Genomic DNA, 21,509 nt, shown 5'->3' with positions numbered 1-21,509 from the left:
TGTGAGCCACCATGTGGTTGCTGGGATTTGAACTCTGGACCTTTGGAAGAGCAGTCGGGTGCTCTTACCCACTGAGCCATCTCACCAGCCCAAGAGTATCTTTTTAAAAGCAAAGCAATCTCCACCAACTGCTCATCCTCACCCATAAACTGAGCTGCTTTGCCATTAAAACGCACTTTTAAATGTGTTTGCTTGCATTGTTAGGACAGCATTCATTTTATTTTGAACAATTTTTACACATACAAAGAGAATACCAGCAACATTAAGGGATATAAGCACATTTCTACAATCCAATCCTGGAAGTGCAACGGTAATAAAAGCAGGCAGTACTGACTCATCTAAGAACCTGATGAAGACTAACGCCTTGTCTCTCCTTAGCTCCAGTCAGCAGATTCCTCTCAATGCAACCATTTGGATACAACTGTTATGTAGAGTTCCTGTTTGCAGAAAGCACAGTGCATCTGAAGGCATTAGTGATCAAGACAGCATACTAGATGACACAGAAAACAAAGGTGCAGACATCAGAGGAAAATAACTGAATGAAATGTCTGTGTCCAAATGAAAACCAACAGGAAAAACTCAGCTTCAACAGGCACCCATGTATCCAAAAGACTGAATAAACTAACCAGAAGATTAATTATTAATTGAATACAAGTCACAGGGAATTAAATGGACCAGTACAAAGGTATGAAAGTATTGTGGCTAATACTCCAGGCTCTGCTCTCCTTAGTGCTATCTGCTATCCCACACAGACTGCAAAGCAAACCTATAAAAGAGATGTCACTGCCCCCTCCTGTATAAAGGAATCTTATGAATTAATTTGTCCACTTACCCTAACACTTTGGAAACTGAAATTCGACTGAAATCTTCTTGTTCTAAATACAATGCTCTAATTTCATCACAGCTGATGTGCACTCCTCCTAATGCACAGTATTCAGTGTAGAAAGGAACACTGGAGTAAAATTGTCTATGAAGCAAATCTCTATAACACCAAAACTATTTCCCCCAGGCTCCTAGGACTTTAGAAATGGTTCCTAAAGTCAGAAATGGAGACAAGAAAATATGTAACATTCAGTGAATTCTTTTCAATCACCTCACATTGTATTTCTGCGTGGTGGTTAGACTTCACTTGCCACAACATCATCCTAAAAATTTCCCAAACAGACCTTCCTCGGCTCTCTCTCTTCCATACAAACACAATCGTAGCCATGGTGGTAAACCCCTAAACTACACCTCGTAGTATAAGATACTTTACTTTGTAAATCTCTGTGATTGACATTCCAGGCTATGTTACACAATCAGCTCCCGAGTTCTCTGTTATTGGTGCTGACATTTCCACATTATACTTACAGAAAAGACTAAAACAGTGATCCTTAACTTCTACCACTAAATAACGGAGCCAAATAAATTAAAAATTTGGAAACCAGTAAACAAGACAAACAAAGTCCCTGCCTTCATAGGCTTACAATCATGTGGAGAACAACGCATCCATTTAATAAATCAGAATTATATCCAAGTGTAGTGCCGAGCGTGGTGGCGCACACCTTTGATCCCAGTACTTGGGAGGCAGAGGCAAGCGAATTTCTGAGTTCAAGACCAGCCTGGTCTACAGAGTGAGTTCCAGGACAGCCAGGGCTACACAGAGAAACCCTGTCTCGAAAACAAACAAACAAACAAACAAACAAAAAAGCCCAAGTGTAGTAAGTGCTGTGCAGGAAACCCAAAAATGTTGAAGTGATAGTGACAGAACTTTACACTCACATTTCAGACAGGGTCAATGGGGAAAGAACTGTGAAAGAAGAAGCTGGAGGCAGAATTGTGAATGGTAAGGAGATTGCCATCCAAAACTCAAGTGGAAGGGCTGGAGAGACAGCTCAGCAGCCAAGGGCACTGGCTGCTCCTCCAGAGGACAGGGTTCAGTTCTACTGTAGCTCACTATGGACTGAAACTCCAATCCCAGAGGATCCAATGCCCTCTTCTACCTCCATAGATACCAGGCATGTAAGTAGTACACAGTCATAAATACATGCAGGCAAACATTCATACACACACAATAAGTGTGTTGGCTAGTGTTCTGTCAACTTGACATGAGTTTACATTCGCATGGAAGGAGGAAACTCAAGTCTAGGAGATGTCCCCAACCGATTGGTCTTTGGAGTATTTTCTTGATTAAAAACTGGAGTGGGCCCATCTCACTGTGCGCAGTGCCATTCCTGGGCAGGGGATCCTGGATGGTTTGAGGCAGCTGTTCAAGTCAGTAAGCAGCATTTCTCTTTGTCTGCCGTGTCAGTTTCTGCCTCCAGGCTCCTGCCTTGAGTTCCTGCCCTGACTCCCCTCAGTTGTGGACTGTCACCTAGCAGTGCTAAGATGACATAAACTCTATACTCCCAACTGTTTTGGCAATAGTGCTTTTGCACAGCAACAGGAACCTAAGACAATAAGCATTTAAAAAAATGTTTTAGATTTATTTATTTATTATATGTAAGTACACTGTAGCTGTCTTCAGACACTCCATTAGACGGAGTCAGATCTCGTTATGGATGGTTGTGAGCCACCATGTGGTTGCTGGGATTTGAACTCCGGACCTTCGGAAGAGCAGTCGGGTGCTCTTACCCACTAAGCCATCTCACCAGCCCAAACAGTCTAGTTTTTTCTTGTGTTTTGGTTTGGTTTGGTTTGGTTTTGTTGAGACAGAGTTTCTCTGTGTATCTCGGGCTGTCCTGGAACTCACTTTGTAGACCAGGCTGGCCTCGAACTCAGAAATCCGCCTGCCTCTGCCTCCCGAGTGCTCGGATTAAAGGCGTGCGCCACCACGCCTGGCCTAAAATTTTTAATTATAAGAAAAAAAATCGCTCGCTCTTTTGCCTGCTTGCCGTGTGGGACTGAGCAACTGCTAGATCCTTGAACTTCCATTCACAGCTACTACTGAACCATTGTTGGGAATTAGACTGCAGACTCCAGCCCCAATTAAATGTCCTTATAAGAGTTGCCTTTGGCTATGGTGTCTGTTCACAGCAATAAAACCCTAAGACAAAAGTTGGTACTGGTAGTGGGGTATTGCTGTGATAGGCCTGGCCATGCTTTTGTTTGGAAGAATGTGGATTTTGGGACTTTGGCTTTGGAAAGCCATGGAATGTTTTAAGTGGGGCTTAATAAGCCAATCTAGTAGGAATATGGAAGACTTTGTTGCTGTGAGTGATTTGAACTGCGCAGACCTGGCCTAAGAGGTTTCAGTGGAAAAGAACTTCAGTGTGTGGCCTAGAGACTGATTTGTATTATTTTGGTGAAGAACATGGCTACTTTTTGCCCTTTCGTGAAGAGCCTGCCTGAGGCTAAGATGAAGAGACTCAGATTAATTGCACTGACCAAAAAAAGTCTCAGAAACGCCAACCATAGTCTTTGTTCTCTGGTTAAGTCTCATGATAAGCTATATAGTTCTAGTATTAAAGGGGCACCAGGAAGTGAAATTGATATTGATATAAATTGAAATTTTATATCAAGGATATTAAATTGAATTAATGGAGTGGTGACCTTGGGACAACATCCTACTAAATTTAGATCCATGCATGGCGGTACACACTTTTAATCTCAGGAGAGAAAGCCAAGCAGATCTCTGAGTTCAAGGCCTGACTGAGACAGATCAAGTTATAGGTGAAAAAAACCTTAAATTCAGGCATGGTGGTACACACCCTTAATCCCAGGAGACAGGCATGCAGATCTCTGAGTTCAAGGTCAATCTACAGAGCAAGATCCAGGACAGCCAAGTTTAGGTAGAGAAGGAGTTGACAAAGAGTAAGCTAGTGATAATGTAACAGAAAATTGGGCCATGTTCCAGCCCCAGCAAGCAGTAGAACACGGCAGTTTCGGCCATGTGGCTCTGGCTTTAGAATCAAGAACAGAAGGGCCTACTGGGGCGATTGATGCTGGTTAGTTGGAGCTAAGAAATTAGTGATTTAGAAGAGACCAGCATCATTGTGATGAAATTTTCTGGGAAGTTTTTGTTTGGTTTGGTTTTTTGTTTTGTATTTTTGGGTTTTTTTGTTTGTTTGTTTGTTTTTTGTTTTTCGAGACAGGGTTTCTCTGTGTAGCCCTGGCTGTCCTGGAACTCACTTTGTAGACCAGGCTGGCCTTGAACTCAGAGATCCATCTGATTCTGCCTCCCAAGTGCTGGGATTAAAGGTATGCACCACCACTGCCTGGCTAGGAAGTATTTTCTGAGAGCACAAAGAAGCTGTGTTCCAGAGATAGGCAAGGCTGTATGTACCTTGTGCTGTAGCTGTATTTAGTAATGTGTAAGTCTCCCAGGTGGTACTGGTTTTGAAGGCAGGAAGGGATCATGAAGAGCAGCTGAGGCTTGGCACTGTGAGAGGCCAGGGACAGTCACTGGTGAAGGTGCAGCCTCAGTTGTAGTTGATGGCCCGGGACTGAAGGGGTCATGCAAAGGAGTTGAGGCTTGGCACCACAAAGAGAGCCTATAAGAGGCTATTGGTGAAGCCTAGTTGCAGAGGAAGACCCCAGTGTATTGGAGATGCCAGTACCATGGGATGATCACCAAGAACAGCAGCCGTAGTGGAGTGGATCACCCTGTGCCTAGAGTGCTACAGAGGGCAGAGCTGGAGAAGTGACGCCAGCCCTTTGGAGGAGCCCAGAAGATCATGTGTGGATCTAAGACATTGAAACAAGAAGCTGTGACATTGAAGCTGCCTTGGAGAGCCCAAGATGCTAAAGATGCCAGAGCTATAGGGTATCTCCTGAGGAAAACTGTTAACAGGGAGTGGAACCAGCCCAGGAGAAATTAATTTGTTATAACTATCAAAGATGAAAAAGGAATGGATCCCCAGATAAGGCAGTCTCTAGATGGTCCATCCTTTCGTCTCAGCTCCAAACTTTGTCTCTATAACTCCTCCATCCCATAATCAGCCTCCAAACGATGACACCATTGCATACATTAGCAAGATTTTGCTGAAAGGACCCAGATAGAGCTGTCTCTTGTGAGACTATGCCGGGGCCTAGCAAACACAGAAGTGGATGCTCACAGTCAGCTATTGGATGGATCACAGGACCCCCAGTGGAGGAGCTAGAGAAAGTACCCAAAGAGCTAAAGGGATCTGCAACCCTATAGGTGGAACAACAATATGAACTAACCAGTACCCCCCTGGAGCTCGTGTATCTAGCTGCATATATATCAGAAGATGGCCTAGTCAGCCATCAGTGGAAAGAGAGGCCCATTGGTCATGCAAACTTTATATGCCTCAGTACAGGGGATCGCCAGGGCCAAGAAGTGGGAGTGGGTGGGTAGAGGAGTGGGGTGGGGGGAGGTATGGGGGACTTTTGGGATAGCACTCGAAATGTAAATGAAGAAAATACCTAATAAAAATAAATTAATTAATTAAAAAAAGAAAAAGAAAAAGGAATGGAGATCTGAAGACCACTTTGATGTCAGACATGGAGATGCAGAGTATGCAGTGTGCCCAGCTGGTTTTCCTGTCTTGTCTTGGGGATTACAGCCAAGTGATTGCATGAATATCAGAAGAGACTTTGAATTTTGGACTTTTAACATTGTTGAGACTGCTATAGACTATGGGAAGTTTGGAAGTTGGACTAAATGTACTTTTTTATTATGCTTTTGCTAGGTATGGGCCCCATAAACTCAAGTATTTGAACAAGCCTATGGAGGCCAAGGAGTGGAATGTGATGGTTTGTGTTTGGCCCAGGGAGTGGCACTATTTGGAGGTGTGGCCTTGTTGGAGTAGGNGTGTCACTGTGGAAGTGGGCTTTAATACCCTTGTCCTTAGCTGAGTGGAAGTCAGTATTCTGCTAGCAGCCTTCAGATGAAGATGTAGAACTCTCAGCTCCTCCTGCACCATGCCTGCCTGGACCTATGAACCTGTAAGCCAGCCCCATTAAAATGCTGTCCTTATAAAAAAAGAAAAGAAAAGAAAAGAAAAAAATCAATTCAAAAATCATTCTGACAGAAGGAATAACAAAAGCAAAAGCCACAGGTTGAGCATATTTAAGACAATTGAAGAGTCCCAGCTGTGTCAGGGATGTTTCTCTTGAAAGTATTGGGAGAACAGACAGAGGTTCAGACTTGAGGGGGAGGAAGGGTTCAGATCATCAGGCTTTTCCAGTGCAATGAGAAGCCATTAAAGAAAACCATATGGAATGTGGAGTTGTAGTCACTAAGAATTGAGAGTCAACGTGAAGAGAAAAAGGAATGTATCTAGGTTCATAAACATGCTTGCTGCTACACTCTGAGCTCAGTGAAGTCCATCTCAAGACACTGGCACAAACACTAATGCAAGAGNGAGCAGGACCCTTGGAGACCACAGCAGTGAAGTCCATCTCACGACACTGGCACAAACACTAATGCAAGAGTGAGCAGGACCCTTGGAGACCACAGAGTTATTATTTGACATGTGCAGAGTTAGACACTTGAGAAAAGGCCATCAAAGCATCCTATTGCTGCATTAATGTGTGAGAGAAATATTTCCAAATGTAAAGGAGATGAAGACGTATGAGTTACATGCAAAACTCAAAGCTGACTTGAATTAGAATGCTGTGCTTTTATACATCAATGAATAGATTTGCAACACCTATCAAAAAATGTAAGTTTTCATGGCAGCCTCTGACCTCAATCTAATGCTAAAAAGTTAAAGAGGGGCCCATACCCGGGAGTCTCTCTATTCCATTGTTCTACTCCTACCTCACTATGCATACCCTAGCTTGTATATGGATTGAGGCAGTGAACAGTAAAAATCTACTAAGTGCAATAAAGTAATAAGAAGACGAATAACTGAAGTCCTGAGGAAATGAGAAGGCATGTATACAGAGAGACGCGCACACAAACACTAACAGAGTAGACATACAACCCTTAAAAAATGCCAACATGCCTCTCAATAATACACCGTGAGACAGGAGGGAAACATCATTCAGTTGAAGGGATCAGAAGGTAGCATACAAGCTTGCCCTTGAAGGGTGGGCGTGGTTTTCAGTCAGAAGAATGGTTTTAAACAACTGCAATGAGGCCCTCCGGAAAAGAAATCTGGGATATCAATCAATTTTGGAGCAACCGCCTCCAACTTACAGAAAATCATAACTGGGTAGTAACTAATATGATTCAAAAACTATGAGTTTCATATCTGTAGGCATTATCATAATGCAAAATAATTTATAATTTAAGTAACTGGAAGCTTAGCATAGGCTTCTGCATTACACTTGTATTTTCCAAACAGAATAAAATAAGATTTCAAAGCTCTATTAAATTTGCATTTTTCAACATTAAATTGGAAAATTACTTTAGCTCATTAATACAAATGATGGCAAAGGTGCATACTGCTTTACAGGTATACTGTGCACGGTGTTTAAAGTGCAGTGCCCAAAACCACACAGCATATGGCAGATGAGAAATTGCTCTGCATAGCACAATATAAAGTAAGTGACTTTTATTTCTTTTTTTTACAAACCTATTGTTTTTCAAAATAATACCTATATGAATACTCTAGTTGGAAATAAATTTTCTGATTTTCTGGAAAATTAATTCACTGGAAAACCAACTAATACTAGGTCTTTGGATATTTTTTATAATCTTGCTAAAAGTTCATCGTGTTTTCAGAAACTCATAAAACCATGTAAAGTTTCTCCATTAACTTCAGAGTTAAGCATTGAAGCTAATCGGTATTAATTCTACCTTCATTTTCTTCCCTGTCATTTCTCAAATTCATTTCCCATTACCAGAGTTTCGTTGCCTCCGTGAGATATTCTCTGCAAGGTCTGTATTTATCATCAGAACCCTGTGGGATTCTATGAACTGTACCCAGACCTTTAGTGCCACGAGGAGCCAGCTAGGATGGAGAAAGTTAAGAAGAATAAAAAGAAACTGTGCTGTGCCTTGCAAGGAATCTAATAATTATTTCTGTGTGGGAAGCTACCAATGAAACAAGAGGATCTGTTTTAAAATTATAATTGCTCATCAAAGTCCTTTTGTTTTATTGTATTAAATTCTACATGATTTCACGGTTCTCTAAATCCATCCTGCACTTTCATGTTTATGTGCATCTGTGAGGAAGGTCCATGCCTCTGATGTCCCAACTCAGAATTAGAATTCTCCTCACTCTCAGGGGCTCTGCTCCACTTCACATTATAAGAAAGTGCACTCATGTTATAAATTCTTGTTTAACCTGACACACACTTGTACATCTTTCTCATCATAGTACCTATGACACAGTGTCCTATGCAAAAGCAGCAATGAAGAAACTAATTGTGTATACATAATTATGTATGCAATGTAATTGCATATGCAAATCAGCACATAAGTATATAAAGCACACTTAACACACTCTAATGAGGTTAAATGATTAAAGTTGCCACATGCAATCAAGACATTGAAGACTATGCCAGAAGACTAAGAGAGCTTGCCAAGAGATCATCACTCTCTCTGTTCAACTATACCCAATCCCTCAGTCTCCTCCCTGGCCCTGCCACAGATCACCAGCTGCAGCCTCCCTTCCCCCTGCCCAGGTCTCCCGTGCTATACTACTACCTACTACCTACTACCTAGTACCTACTACGTAGCACATGCTACCCTACCATCCCTTCCTTAACTTCCTCCCCCAACACTTCATTGTATTCCAGCTTCTAAAGCCAGAGGCACTCACTCAGTCTTCAACTGAGAAGGTCAGTAAAACAGGCAACATACAAACATCACACTTTGAAAATCTGGAGAGGTAACAGAAACCAAGGAAAAAACACCCACCCAACAAAGAAAAACCCAGAAATCAGCACTTAGACCTTTAATCACCTCAGACCCAGATGCCTAGATGCAGCATAAGGACACCATCAGTAACAGCCAGGACACTATGTCTCCACGAGAGCTCAGCTATCCTACCACAGCAGGCCCTGACTATTTCAACATAGCTACACACAAGGAAAACAACCTTAAAAACTAACTATATCAAGATGATAGCGGTTCTTAGACAGAAAATGAAAAAGAAAATCCCTTAAAGAAATCCAGGAAAACACAAACAAGCAACTGGAGGAAATGAATAAATCCCTTAAAGACAGTACCCACCCCCCAAAAACCAAACAAACAAATAAATAAATAAGTATTGAAAAAACAAGACTCGGAAAATTCTGGACAAATGTGTTTCCGACTCTAAGAAAACAAAGATGCCAGCCCAGACTACTATGCCCAACAAAACTTTCAATCACCATAGATAAGGAAAATAATATTCTGTGATAAAGTCAAATTTAAACACTATCTATGTGGTGGTTTGATCATGCTTGGCCCACGGTAAGTTGGCACTATTAGGAGGTGTGGCCTTGTTGAAGTAGGTGTGTCTTTGTTGGAAGAAGTACATCACTGTGGGTGTGGGCTTTGAAGCTTTGCCCAGTGCAGAAAAGACCATCCTCCTGGCTTCCTTTAGAATAGTCAGTCTCTCTTGCTGCTGCCTTCAGATCAAGATGTAGAACTCTCAGCTCCTTGTCCACCACCATGCTTGTCTACAGGCTGCCATGCTTCCTGCAATGGTCATAACTGATAAAATCTCTGAAATCTCTTGAGCTACAGTTACACAGTTTAAATCACCCTCAGAAACACCACCTTCTGCTAGTACTGCCCATTAAGCCCCACTTAAAGCATTCCTGCTTTCTAAATTTCCAAAATCCACATTCCTTCAAACAAAAAGACCCAGACCTAAGTTCACATATCTAGGGACACCTAATTTTTGATAAAGAAGTCAGAAATATATCCGGGTGGGGGGGAGGAGAAGACATTTTCAATAGATAATGCTGATTAAACTGGGTGTCTGCATGTACAAGATGCAAATAGATCCATATATTTATATCCCTTGACAGAACTCACATCCAATGGATGAAAACCCTCAACATAAAACTAGACACACTGAGCCTAACAGCAGAGAGAGAGAGGAGGCCTTGAGCACATTGGTACATCATCAGGAAAATGAAAATCTAAAACAGTTTGAGAATCTATCTTACATCTGTCAGGATAGCTAAGATCAAAAACGCAAGTGACAGCACATGCTAGCAAGGGTGTGGAGCAAGGGGAATACTCCTCCATTGCTGGTAGAAGTGCAAACTCATACAGCCACTATGGAAATTAACATGGCAGGTGCTTCGTAAATTGGAAATTGATGGGGGCTAATGAGATGGCTCAATGGGTAAGAGCACACTGACTGCTCTTCCAAAGGTCCTGAGTTCAAATCCCAGCAACCACATGGTGGCTCACAACCACCCATAATGAGATCTGATGCCCTCTTCTGGTGCATCTGAAAACAGCTACAGTGTACTTATTTATAATAATAAATAAATCTTTTTAAAAATTGGGAATTGGTCTACCTCAATAACCAGCTATACCATTCTTGGGCATTACCCAAGGGACATTTCATCCTACCACAAAGACACTTGCTCAGTTATATACATTTTAGCTTAATTCATAATATCCAGAAACTGGAAGCAACCTAAATGTCCCTCAACAGAAGAATGGATAAAGACGATGTAGCACATTTCCACAATGGAATATTACTTGGCTATTAAAATGACATCATGAAATCTGCAGGAAAATAGATAAAACTAGAAAAAAAAACAATAAAACAACAACAAAAACATCCTAAGTGAGGTAACTCAGACCCACAAAGACAAAATGCTATGTATTCACATTTAAGTGGATATTAGCCATTAAATAAATGGTAACCAAACTACAGTCCTTAGACCCAGGAAGGTTAGGTAAAGAGGTAGGGCCTAGGGGGGATGCATGGAGCTCCCTGGGAAGGGGAAATAGAATAGATTTTGTGAGTGGACTGGGGACTAGTGAAGACATGAGAGGGGAGGACTAGCTGGGGGGAGATGGGATGAAGAAGAAGAGAGTGGGAGAGAGCTGAAATTGGAGAGCATTTGGTGGGCAATGTGGAAACCCAGTCCAACAGAATCTTCCAGGAATCCCCAGGGAGATCCTAGTGAAACTCCCAGGAATGGGAGATATAGAATCACAACTGGCCAGCTTTTGTAGCCAGGCAAGGCCTCCAGTTGTGGACTGGGTTGTTGGCTGATGGGGTCCCATGTACATCCCCAAACAATCCAGGATGATGCTAGGACAGAGGGTTGCTCTCCAAAAGCTAATAGTGCAGCCCCATCACTGAGGATAATATCCACACAGTTCAGGTACCATAGAGAGGTCAAGCTGCATGTGTTACTGAAAGAGAACTGTGGGCACCAACCCAGCCACAAAACCTTCGTCCAACAATCAGTTCTGCCTTCAAGATGTGCTGGGGCAATGGTAGTGCCGACTTTGTGAGAGTGGCAAACATTATTTAACTTGAGGCCCACTCCATGAGAGAAAACCCATGTCAGACACTGCTTGGATGGCCAGGAACCAGAGACTGGATAGCCCAATGACCTAGGGTAAAACCAAACATGACTGATTTAAGAATTTTTTAAAAAAAATTAAAAAGAAATGAAATGATTCCTAATGATATTCTGCTATATTCACACATCGGTCCCTTGTCCAGTCGTCATCAGAGAGGCATCCTCCAGCAGCAGCAGATAGGAACACATGAAGAAACAGCCACGACCAGACATTATGAGGGAGAGTCGAAATTGGAGATCTCTATGGGATCCCTCCCCTATGAGATAGGGGAAGCTCATGGAAGATAGGGCTGAAAGATTATAGGAGTCAGAGGTGGATGGACGACACCAGGAGAGCATGTCCCACTGAATCAATTAAGCAGGGCACATGGGAGCTATTCATAGAGACTGAAGCAGCAAGCGTGGGGTCTGCACGTGTCTACATCAAATCCTCTGTGTATATGTTGTGTCTGTTAGCTTGGTGTTTTTGTGGGACTCCTAACTGTGGGAGTAGGTGTGTCTTTGACTCTTCTGTCTGCTCTCGGGACTCTTTTGCTTTTGTTGGGTTGCCCTATCCAGATTTGGTATCGGGGCTTTTGCCTTGTCTCGTTGTATTTTGTCTGGTGGTTGTCTCTTGGAAACCTGTTTTTCTTCTGCTGGAAGAGGGCAGGTGAGTGGATCCAGGAGAGCAGGGGTGGGGAGAAGCAGGGAGGAGTGGTGGCAGGGGGATCTGTGGTTGGGAAGTATTAGATAAGACAACAATCTATTTTTTAAAAAATATTGAGGGGAGCATGCCACATATCCAAAACACAATGCACAGCATGCAAATCAGAGTCCACTCCCATAGTGCACAGCAGGGCTTGAGATGTGGACTTCATGGCTCCTAGTTACCACATACCTCTGCCTTACTTCAGTGACATGGAGGTCTGCAACAGCTGCAGCAACTCTAAAAAGCAGCTCTCGACCCAATGGCATCTCTGCGTTATCACAGGAGGAGAGAGCACCACAGAGTTAAAGAGCAACAAAATTAGTTGAGTTAGGTACAGTGGTGCACACCTTTAATCACAGCACTTGGGAGGCAGAGGCAGATAGATCTATCTCTATAGGTTTCAGGACAGGTGGCAGCAAGAAATCCAGTCTCAGAAACAACCACAAAGGAAAGAAAGGGTAGGTAAGGAGGGGAAAGGAGAGAAGAGGAGGGGAGGGGGAGGAGTGGAGGAGAGAGAGAGAGAGAGAGAGAGAGTTGGGTTGGACTGGACCCCATTTAGAGAGTTCCCTGCAAAGACAGGCTTGACCACTGGAGGGCGGTTACTTGGAGCTGTGCAAGCCAGCCAGCAAGTTCTTTCATTATAGAAAGTTGTTTCCATGGGAAAGAGAATTTGGCAAGAAAAGGAGGGAAATACGTTGACAGGAGTCTCTGGCCGTCTTCCTACAAGAACTTCTCACTTTTTTCTTAAAAGGGAAGAAAAATGCCATCCAATGTCTCACACTGCCTTTTGAAAAACCTAGTCCCGGCTGCGGTGGCTCACCGCCATTCTTGGCTATATCAAGAGCGGTGCTAAATCCCTTCCTCATCTACTACATTCTCACAGAAATAGCAGAAAGATGAATACTCTCCACGCGCTTCTCTTCTCATCCCCCTTTATGACAAGAATATGCACAAAACTCTCCAGGACAAACTGAGGCCCCGCACCACAGAGAAAAAACCCTAGGAAGGAACAAGCCACAGCCTGGCCCATCCTATGCTGAAAATCTCAATTAGAAAGGTCCCTGTGCAAACTACCTGTGAGAAATGTCAAGTCTAGTGTTGCTTGGGGCTGGGGGAGATCCCAACTCTCTTCCTAAAAAATCATCTCTCTTCTTAATCCTTCCTGTCTGTTCTGTCTAAAGTGTTAGTGTGTGGCCTCTGTGCCTTGCATATAATTCTGTTTGGATGACTATTTAACCTCCTTTAAGGAAATGAGAAATAGAGACGTGTTCTGAAATAAATATAACTATATTATGCAAAATTCAAGTTTTTAAAACTTCTACAACAAATTTTCTGGAAGGAAAAAATTTGGAAGTACCTTCCTACAAATTGGTGATAAAGATTCAAGTTTGTTTAAAGGACGGGTCTTTGAGACTAGAATCTATTCTCTAGTCACCAGAGTCACAAGAAAAAAAAACTAACCCTAAAGCAGTAGTTCTAAGCCTTCTAAATGTTGTGACCCTTTAGTACAGTTCTGAACGTTGTGGTGACCCACCGACCATAAAACTATTTTCTTTTTTCTTGCTACTTTGTAATTGTGATTTTGCTACTCATAATGAATATATCTGACATGCAGGATATCTGATATGCAAGCTCCAAATGGGTCACGACCCACAGGTTGAGAATGTCTGTCCTAAGGCAAGGAACACAATAATATGACAATGTGACAAGCAGTCACGCTAACAGATTTAAAAAAAAGAAAAGTGGGATCTTCGGAATAATCAGAGCCAAACAGCTTAGCATCCTCTACGTTAGGATGAGCTGATTCTATGTGCAGAATTCTGTCTGCCTCCCAAAGAGACCATCCAAAGGATACTATGAAGCTAACATAGTCAGCAACAGGTTCACATTCAAGGAGGTTTATAATGTTAAACAAAATGAGTACATTGTGGCAAGCATCTAAAAGAGTCCACTTCCCACCGGTCCCCCATTCCCAGTTACGGTCATAGGAAATTCATTTCCAACCTTGGTATTGTAGACCATGCAAATTAAAATAACAGAAGACAGATATATGTGAATGTGTATCTATGTCTGTAAATAAGTCAGAACTGTAAAGACTTCCCAGCGTAGTGTGCAATAAAATTTGCAGACTGAAAGGGCTGTAAGCCTTCCTTCAAAGTGCATTTTGTTTCTGAATTGTCTCTGGGGTGTCCTTAGCCTGAGTTTGCCCTCCTTGGTTTTTAACATCTGGGGAGGCCTGCTGCAAGTTTATCAGGATCACAGTCACCACATGCACACTTGTTTAGCCCCGCGCGCTTTAGAGAGGGCTCAGCCGAGAACAGGACAACTTCAGCTGGGGACGTCAGACATTCCAGATTCCCCGCGCGCGGTCCGCGTGTCCCCTCGACATTCCGTTGGGTGACCTGACACGTCATCCACGCTCCTAGAGAGACCTACGGACATGCCCTCCCCGTCCACACCACAGCGACACCCTCCGGGACAAGGCTCTCTCCACTCGCGCGCGCCCTCGGCCCGAGCCACGCGTGGGCCCTGGCGGCGCAGCCCGGAGCAGGACCTGCCTCCTCGGCGCGGTTCGGACGCTCGAGCGCCGGCGAGACTCGCGAGCTCCCGGGGCTCGGCGGGGACTCGCGGGGACGTAAGGGGACACTCCGCGCGCGGAGGTGGGGGTGGGACTCGCGAAGGCCGCGGGACTGCGGCGGCCACCTGAGGCGGCGGGTCCCGGAGCGCGCGTCCCCGCCGGCCGCGACCCCGCCGCGCGACTTTGCACTAACTTTCCCGGGGCGGGGGAGGGGCGGCCGAGCGGAGCCGGGCCGGGCCGGGCCGGGCCGGGCCTGACCTGTGCTCAGGTTGTCGTTGATCCTCAGGGGCACCCTCAGGATGTAGACCAGGAAGAGCACGAGGAAGAACCACACGGTCCACAGATAGGTCCACGACCACACGATGCAGGACTTGAGCTGCTCCAGGAAGCCCGCGCCCGCCTCGGCCATCTTCCGGCGCTGCTGCGGGCCGCCGCGGCGCTCGCTGTGGGCCGGGATGATTCACCCGCCCGAGGCACGGCTCGAGCCGCCGCCGCCGCCGCCAGGGCCCGGCGTCCCCCGAGCTCGCCCGGCGCCCGGATGCGGCGGGAAAGCGCGCGGCCTGCGCTCGGAGCCCCCGCCGGTGGCCTTCGTGGAGCGGTCACGTGGGCCCGGTCCCTGCACCCTCCCGGGCCATTTATACTTCTTCTACTAGTATTTTAGGAGGACAGCCCGGGCGCCGCCGAGGGAACCACTGACGTAACAGCTCGCGGGTGTCGTGCGCTTCCGAGAGCCGGGCGTGCTCCACACACTTTGTAAGGTCTCGGGGAGAGCCTGCAACAGTTGCCAGGTCCTGGGGTGATAGGCGGAGGGAAACTGAGGCCCAAAGCGTTGCTAGGTCTACCTTAAAGTGGAGTCAGAATTCGGTTGCAATCAAGGTTTCCAGGACGTAAACAAGATTTCCAGGAGTCTTAAAGCTGTTTCTCGCAGGACTGGAGAGCTAAAAGGTATCAATGAAATCCAGACGAGCTAGAAAAGATGCACTCCTGCTCAGTAGGCCTGAAGGGAAATTTTGTTTCCCTTTGTGCTAGCTTCTGTTATTTGTTTTGTTTTGTTTTGTTTTTCCCAAACAGCACGGTGAAGGGTTTTCCAGAAAAACTGACAACATACGTATTTCTTTTTCTTCCTATTTTCCAAGTGATCGCCATTCAAACAAGTCTTTACTCGTTTTGATTTTTGTTTTTAACATGTAAGCAATTCCCTAGTTTAACTTTGGCGTACTTCATCTGAACCTAATGAAAAATGAATAAAAATAAAACCACATTATGAGCATTTTTCCCACGGTTGAATAAAATAGCATATTTTACACAAGGCTATCTCCTAGTCTGTTTCTTGACTTTTAATGTATTCAATGTTAAATGAAGCAAACGCAGGGCTTTTCCAACTATAACCAAGACATTAAAATTCATCACTGAACAGCTTACCTTATTATAATTTTTATATTGCTCATGATTAAGCTCAAAATGGGACACCTTGTGCTGGCGTGCTGGCTGCCTTGAATGGAAGGGAATTGGAAAGGTCTCAGAAGCAAGGTGTCTCTGAGCTCCTGTCCTTTTTTCATACCTTGTGTGTCCCCCAAAGCAAAGCCAGCTCCCGGAAACCAAAATTCCCCTACTTCAAGGTGCATTGTAGAAATCAGAATGCATCTCCCTCAGACTAAACTATAAAACCTGGAAAGATGGATCCTTTCTCCTTTTCCCCTCCTCCCTTGAAGCCCCTAATTCCAGGACACTCTACCTCATAAACCTCCAGAAGAAAGAATGTTAGGGAGAGGCCAAGAATGTGGACATGCCGGCTTTGCGAGACCTTTCCCCTCAGCCTGTCACCTTCACGTTATTACCTGAACGAAAAGAGGTTTCTCAAATTCTTTCAGGCTTCATTTATCATGCCTTTCTTTTGCATCCTGTTATATGGGAGTGTTGGCTGCGGCCCTTACAGTGGGTGTGGAGAGGCGTTACACCTTTCTGCTCCTACAAGGACTTGTAGTTTCTTCCATAGTAAAACAGGCTGAGTTAATTTGTAGATGTGGGGGCCTGTTTATGACAGTTCCAGGTGGCAAACTCAATTGCACTAAGGAGTGGTTTGGGGATTGCCTGCGAGGGTCTTTCCAGAAGAGACTGAGAAGTGAGTGTGAGCACATTTGATGGGGAATGTTCATCTTCAGCGTGTGTGAGTACCATTCAAGAACCTGGAGACCATCGAACTAGAGAGAATGTACTCACCTTCTACCATAGAAGAGGCGTTTTGACCTCTTCTTCTGTTGACCTTGGCCATGAGAACTCCAGGCTTTAGGCTCCAGGACTTGGACCAGTGCCACCCTCAGGCCTCCAGACTCCAACTGTAGGTTGTAATCTAGGCTCCCCTTCCCTACCATGGGTCATTCTTTGAAATTAGCCTGAGCTGCGCTACCTACTCTCTGGTTCTCCAAGACCCTCATGGAACTTCTCATACTATATTCTTTATAAGCTAATTCCCCAGTCAACCAACCTCTCCTTCCTCTCCTTTCTCTTCTCCATTCTATACTGGGCCTTACGACATCAAGACTCAGATCACCTCTGTGTCTCCCCAAGCACTGGCCTTTAGTTACAGCCTGATTGTTACCTAGAAGGAACTATGTAGTGGGCTCCTACCACCAATTTTACTACCACCACCTCATCATCATCTATCTAAACAATGATATATAGATGGTATATAGTATTTTGCTGGGCACTTTTGCCCTCCTGCTCCATACTACCCGTCATATATTTCTCTGGCTGCCCTTCCCAGCCAGGCAACATGTTCCTATTAGCAGATTTTTCAGAGATTCCATTGATGTACAACCTCTTTTGACACACCAATTCCATCAGACCACCACACCACTCATCCTTTTCTGAAAGATGCAGCACCAGGAGGCTGGTAGTGGGCTGGTACAGCATAGGCCTACTAGGTATAGGGCTTTATTCATGATTTTGCCATTCACTAGTGGGGTGCTTCTTGCAAGTTGCTAATGGTCCTTGAGCTACACAGTTTATTCATCTGTACTGTGGATTCCTTTGTGCCTATTCCAAAGGGACCTGGTATAGACTGAATGAAATATATACCAATAGTGCTATGACCTGCGCACGCCACGCTTTTCTCTCTGCCAGTAAACTAGGGCCGTTAGTGTGAAGCAACTTGTGGTTAATTTTAGTTTCCCTCACCTCCTAGCACATACAGTACTGTTTGTCACATGGCATTCAATATACACTCAAGGTCATGTAAAGGAATGAAAATTCTATCCTACCAAGAGAGAAGCAAGATCTTCCATTTACAAATAACCTTACATTCCCATTCCTAGCAAACAGATTTAACTCAAAGCTCAATTTTAAGATCTAATGGGTTTCCCTTTATGGTAAGCTTCTTTGAATGTTTGTACTATGGGCGTAGTCATATCTGAATTAGATAACATGAGTTAAGTGACCCTTGGGAATTGTGTTAAAACAACATATTCCTAAATTCTTCTTAGACTGATTTAAATACAGGCATGCACTGTATAGCAAGGCTTGGGAAAATGATTGGACCTCATATACAATGTTAGTCATTGCAGACTATTGTAGAGCGACATTGTAGCCACTTCAGTGTAAGTACTCTATGATGCTTGCACAATAACAAAGTTGTGCGATGGTGATACATGGATAATGCATGTGCATGTGGAGGCGAGAGGACAACTTGGTTATCATTCCTACGGTAGTTTGAGTAAGAATAGCCCTTATTGCCCAGCAGTGGTGATGCACGCCTTTAATCCCAGCACTTGGGAGGCAGAGGCAGGCAGATTTCTGAGTTTCCACCAGCCTGGTCTACAGAGTGAGTTCCAGGACAGCCAGGGAACCCTGTCTCAAAAAAATAAATAAATAAAATAATAATAATAATAATAATAATAATAATAAAAGAATGGCTCTATTTGGGAAGGATTAGGAGTTGTGGCCTTGAGGAGGTGTGTCAACAAGGGCAGACTTTGAAAAGATGATTAAAGCCATCCCAGTGAGCCTCTCTACCTCCTGCTTGCATATCAAGATATGAACACTTGACTGTCTGCCACCATGCCTTCACTTGACCGTCGTGGACTCCAGCCTGCTGAAACTCTAAGTAGTCAAAGTAAACACTTCCCTTTGTAAGTAGCCTTGTAAGTCCAGTGTCCGAGAGATCTCGGGGGTGCAGATTAATTGAGACTGCTGGTCGGTCCTCCTACAGGTTTCTCCAGTGCCAGGATGACAAGCACATAACACCATGCCTTGCTTTGATTAGATTTTTATGGATATTGAATTGAAGTCCTCATGCTTGCAAGACACACACGTTTTCCAACTGAGCCATTTCCCCAGCCCAAAACATATGTTGCATTGATGAAATATTTGAGTGGAGTAAGAAGCCAATACTCATAGCAAAGAGCTCTGAAAGTTCTTTTAAAGTAGATCTCTTTTATTTATCTTTTAAATGGTATTTGATAGTATCTAGGCTATAACCCTTTTGAATCCTGTACTTAGTTTTAAATGGAATAAGAAATCAATGTTTTTTACCAAGAGCTTCAAAACTTCTTTTAAAGTAGATCTTTTATTTATTTTACAGGTGGCATTTGAGAGTATCTATGCCATAACCTTTTTAAACTGTGTACTTTGTTTTAAAGTCTATTTTTATAAGTTATTTTCAGAGTTCAATCTAAGCTTTAAACACCAGGAATAATTTTTTTTTGACTTTTTGTTTTGCTTTGAAAAATCTCAACCATGTTCATTAGTAGAGCTTATGAATTAGTTGGTGGATGTCATAAATTTATAAGTAACAATATACATAAATGGCTATTCTTATTTAGTGACTTACATAAAATTCAATAACTAGAGCTCCAATTTTGTCTTTAGAACAAAAACTACTTCAAGCCAACTTCATCTTTTTTTTTTTAAAGATTTATTTATTTATTACATGTAAGTACACTGTAGCTGTCTTCAGACACTCCAGAAGAGGGCGCCAGATCTCGTTACGGATGGTTGTGAGCCACCATGTGGTTGCTGGGATTAGAACTCTGGACCTTTGGAAGAGCAGTCAGGTGCTCTTACCCACTGAGCCATCTCACCAGCCCCCTTCTTTTTTATTTTTTATATTTGTTTTTTGTTTGTTTGTTTGTTGTTTTGAGGGGGTTGGTTTTTTTGTTTGTTTGGTTTGGTTTTTTTGGGTTTTTGAGACAGGGTTTCTCTGTGTAGCCTTGGCTGTCCTGGAACTCACTTTGTAGACCAGGCTGGCCTCGAATTCAGAAATCTGCCTGTCTCTGCCTCCCGAGTGCTGGGATTAAAGGCGTGCGCCACCACGCCCCACAACTTCATCTTTCATAGAGTATTAAAGAGATGAAATTTCAGCTGTCCATATGTAGCCAAAAGGATTTTTCAGGTAGCATAGGCCTGGGGAGAAGAACACCCTTAGTGCACAATCCTGTACATAAAGAAGAATGTGTGTTTATAACTGATATATGTGTAATGTCGAACAGTGCATGAGTGATTCCCAGAAATTTCATGATGAGCTGTCCTTGTTACCATTTGTTTCCCCACCTCTAACAAAGGCGGCAGTTTCTATGCAAAGTTTATCATAGACAAGTCAATAATCAGAAACAATCATTGGAATTGGAATTCCTTGTTTGTTTTAAAATGTGGGACTAACTAGTCGGCCTCTTCTGTTACATAGGTGGCTTCTATATAAGCAGAATCATTCTCACAGCAATAGCACAAGCCATTCCAGAACAATCAGAAGTATTAGGAAGGCAATAAACTCCATTTGCTTCCTAGAAATCTATTACTGCCAATTCTGGGTGGTTCCTCATTTTCAAGGAGAAAATCATACCATGAAATTCTACAAAAAAGAAATAGGGAAGTCAACACAGTCTTCTCCTTTACACACTAAAAACATAATCAGAAAAGGAAGTCAGATGAGTGGAATGCAACACACACCCACACACACACGTATACACACTCTCTCACTCACTCACTCACTCACTCACTCACTCACTCACTCACTCACTCACTAAGGAATCAGATTAATCCTCTGACATTCTGGCACATCTGTTACTTCTGAAACAAGACCACATTCTTCACGTGTTCTGTCTTTTTCTGTTGAATGCTGAATCTCTCACTATTCTTGGGAAGATACAGATCAGTGTTTGCATTGCTCTGTAAACACTGTATTTTTAGTATGATCATGTTTTATTCTTGATACTCAGACCCAAGTTTTTTTTTTAATAAAAACAGATGTGGAACAGTTGGAGGGTGGACCACCCCACCGTCCACCCTCCAACTGTTCCACATCCCATACCTCCTGCCCCTCCATCTCCACGTGGATGTCCCCATCCCCCACCCCATCTGACCTCTAAACCCCCTGGCGCCTCCAGTCTCTTGAAGGTTAGGTGCCTCATTTGTGAATGAACACAGACTGGGAAGTCCTCTACTGTGTGTGTTGGGCGCCTCATATCAGCTTGTGTATGCTGCCTGTTTGGTGGTCCAGTGTTCAAGAGATCTCAGGAGTCCAGATTAATTGAGACTGCTAGACCTTCTACAGGGTTGCCCTTTTCCTCAGCTTCTTTCAGCCTTCCCTAATTCAACAACAGGGGTCAGCTGCTTCTGTCCATTGGTTGGGTGCAAATATCTGCATCTGACTCTTTTAGCTGCTTGTTGCATACCCAATATTTTTAAATTTATATTCTTTCTTTAGTATAAAACTTCTAATCCAATTTTTGGTTTTTTTGTTTGTTTGTTTTTTTAAAGATTTTATTTATTATTTATTTTATATGTAAGTACACTGTAGCTGTCTTCAGACACACCAGGAGAGGGAGTCAGATCTCATTACGGATGGTTGTGAGCCACCATGTGGTT

At 43.6% G+C, this 21,509-nt stretch overlaps 1 protein-coding gene across 3 annotated transcripts in view; it reads right to left on the bottom strand.

The window, feature by feature from the left end:
• The window catches only part of St7 (suppression of tumorigenicity 7), a 239,930-nt gene extending 224,407 nt beyond the window's left edge, over positions 1 to 15,523 (bottom strand). Inside the window, exon 1 of one of the 3 annotated variants that reach the window (XR_003836915.1) lies at positions 14,907 to 15,523. Coding sequence is in view for 2 of the 3 variants with exons in the window: in XM_029478333.1 (XP_029334193.1) it covers positions 14,907 to 15,057 (151 nt within the window). In the remaining variant the exon portion in view is untranslated. The remainder of the gene's footprint in view (positions 1 to 14,906) is intronic. The other 2 variants (XM_029478333.1, XM_021164295.2) reach the window with 2 other exon arrangements.
• Positions 15,524 to 21,509: the final 5,986 nt, after the last annotated feature.

Source organism: Mus caroli, chromosome 6 (genome assembly GCF_900094665.2).
Source record: "Mus caroli chromosome 6, CAROLI_EIJ_v1.1, whole genome shotgun sequence".
Lineage (NCBI taxonomy): Eukaryota > Metazoa > Chordata > Mammalia > Rodentia > Muridae > Mus > Mus caroli.
This window is presented reverse-complemented; position numbering and strand designations above follow the sequence as displayed.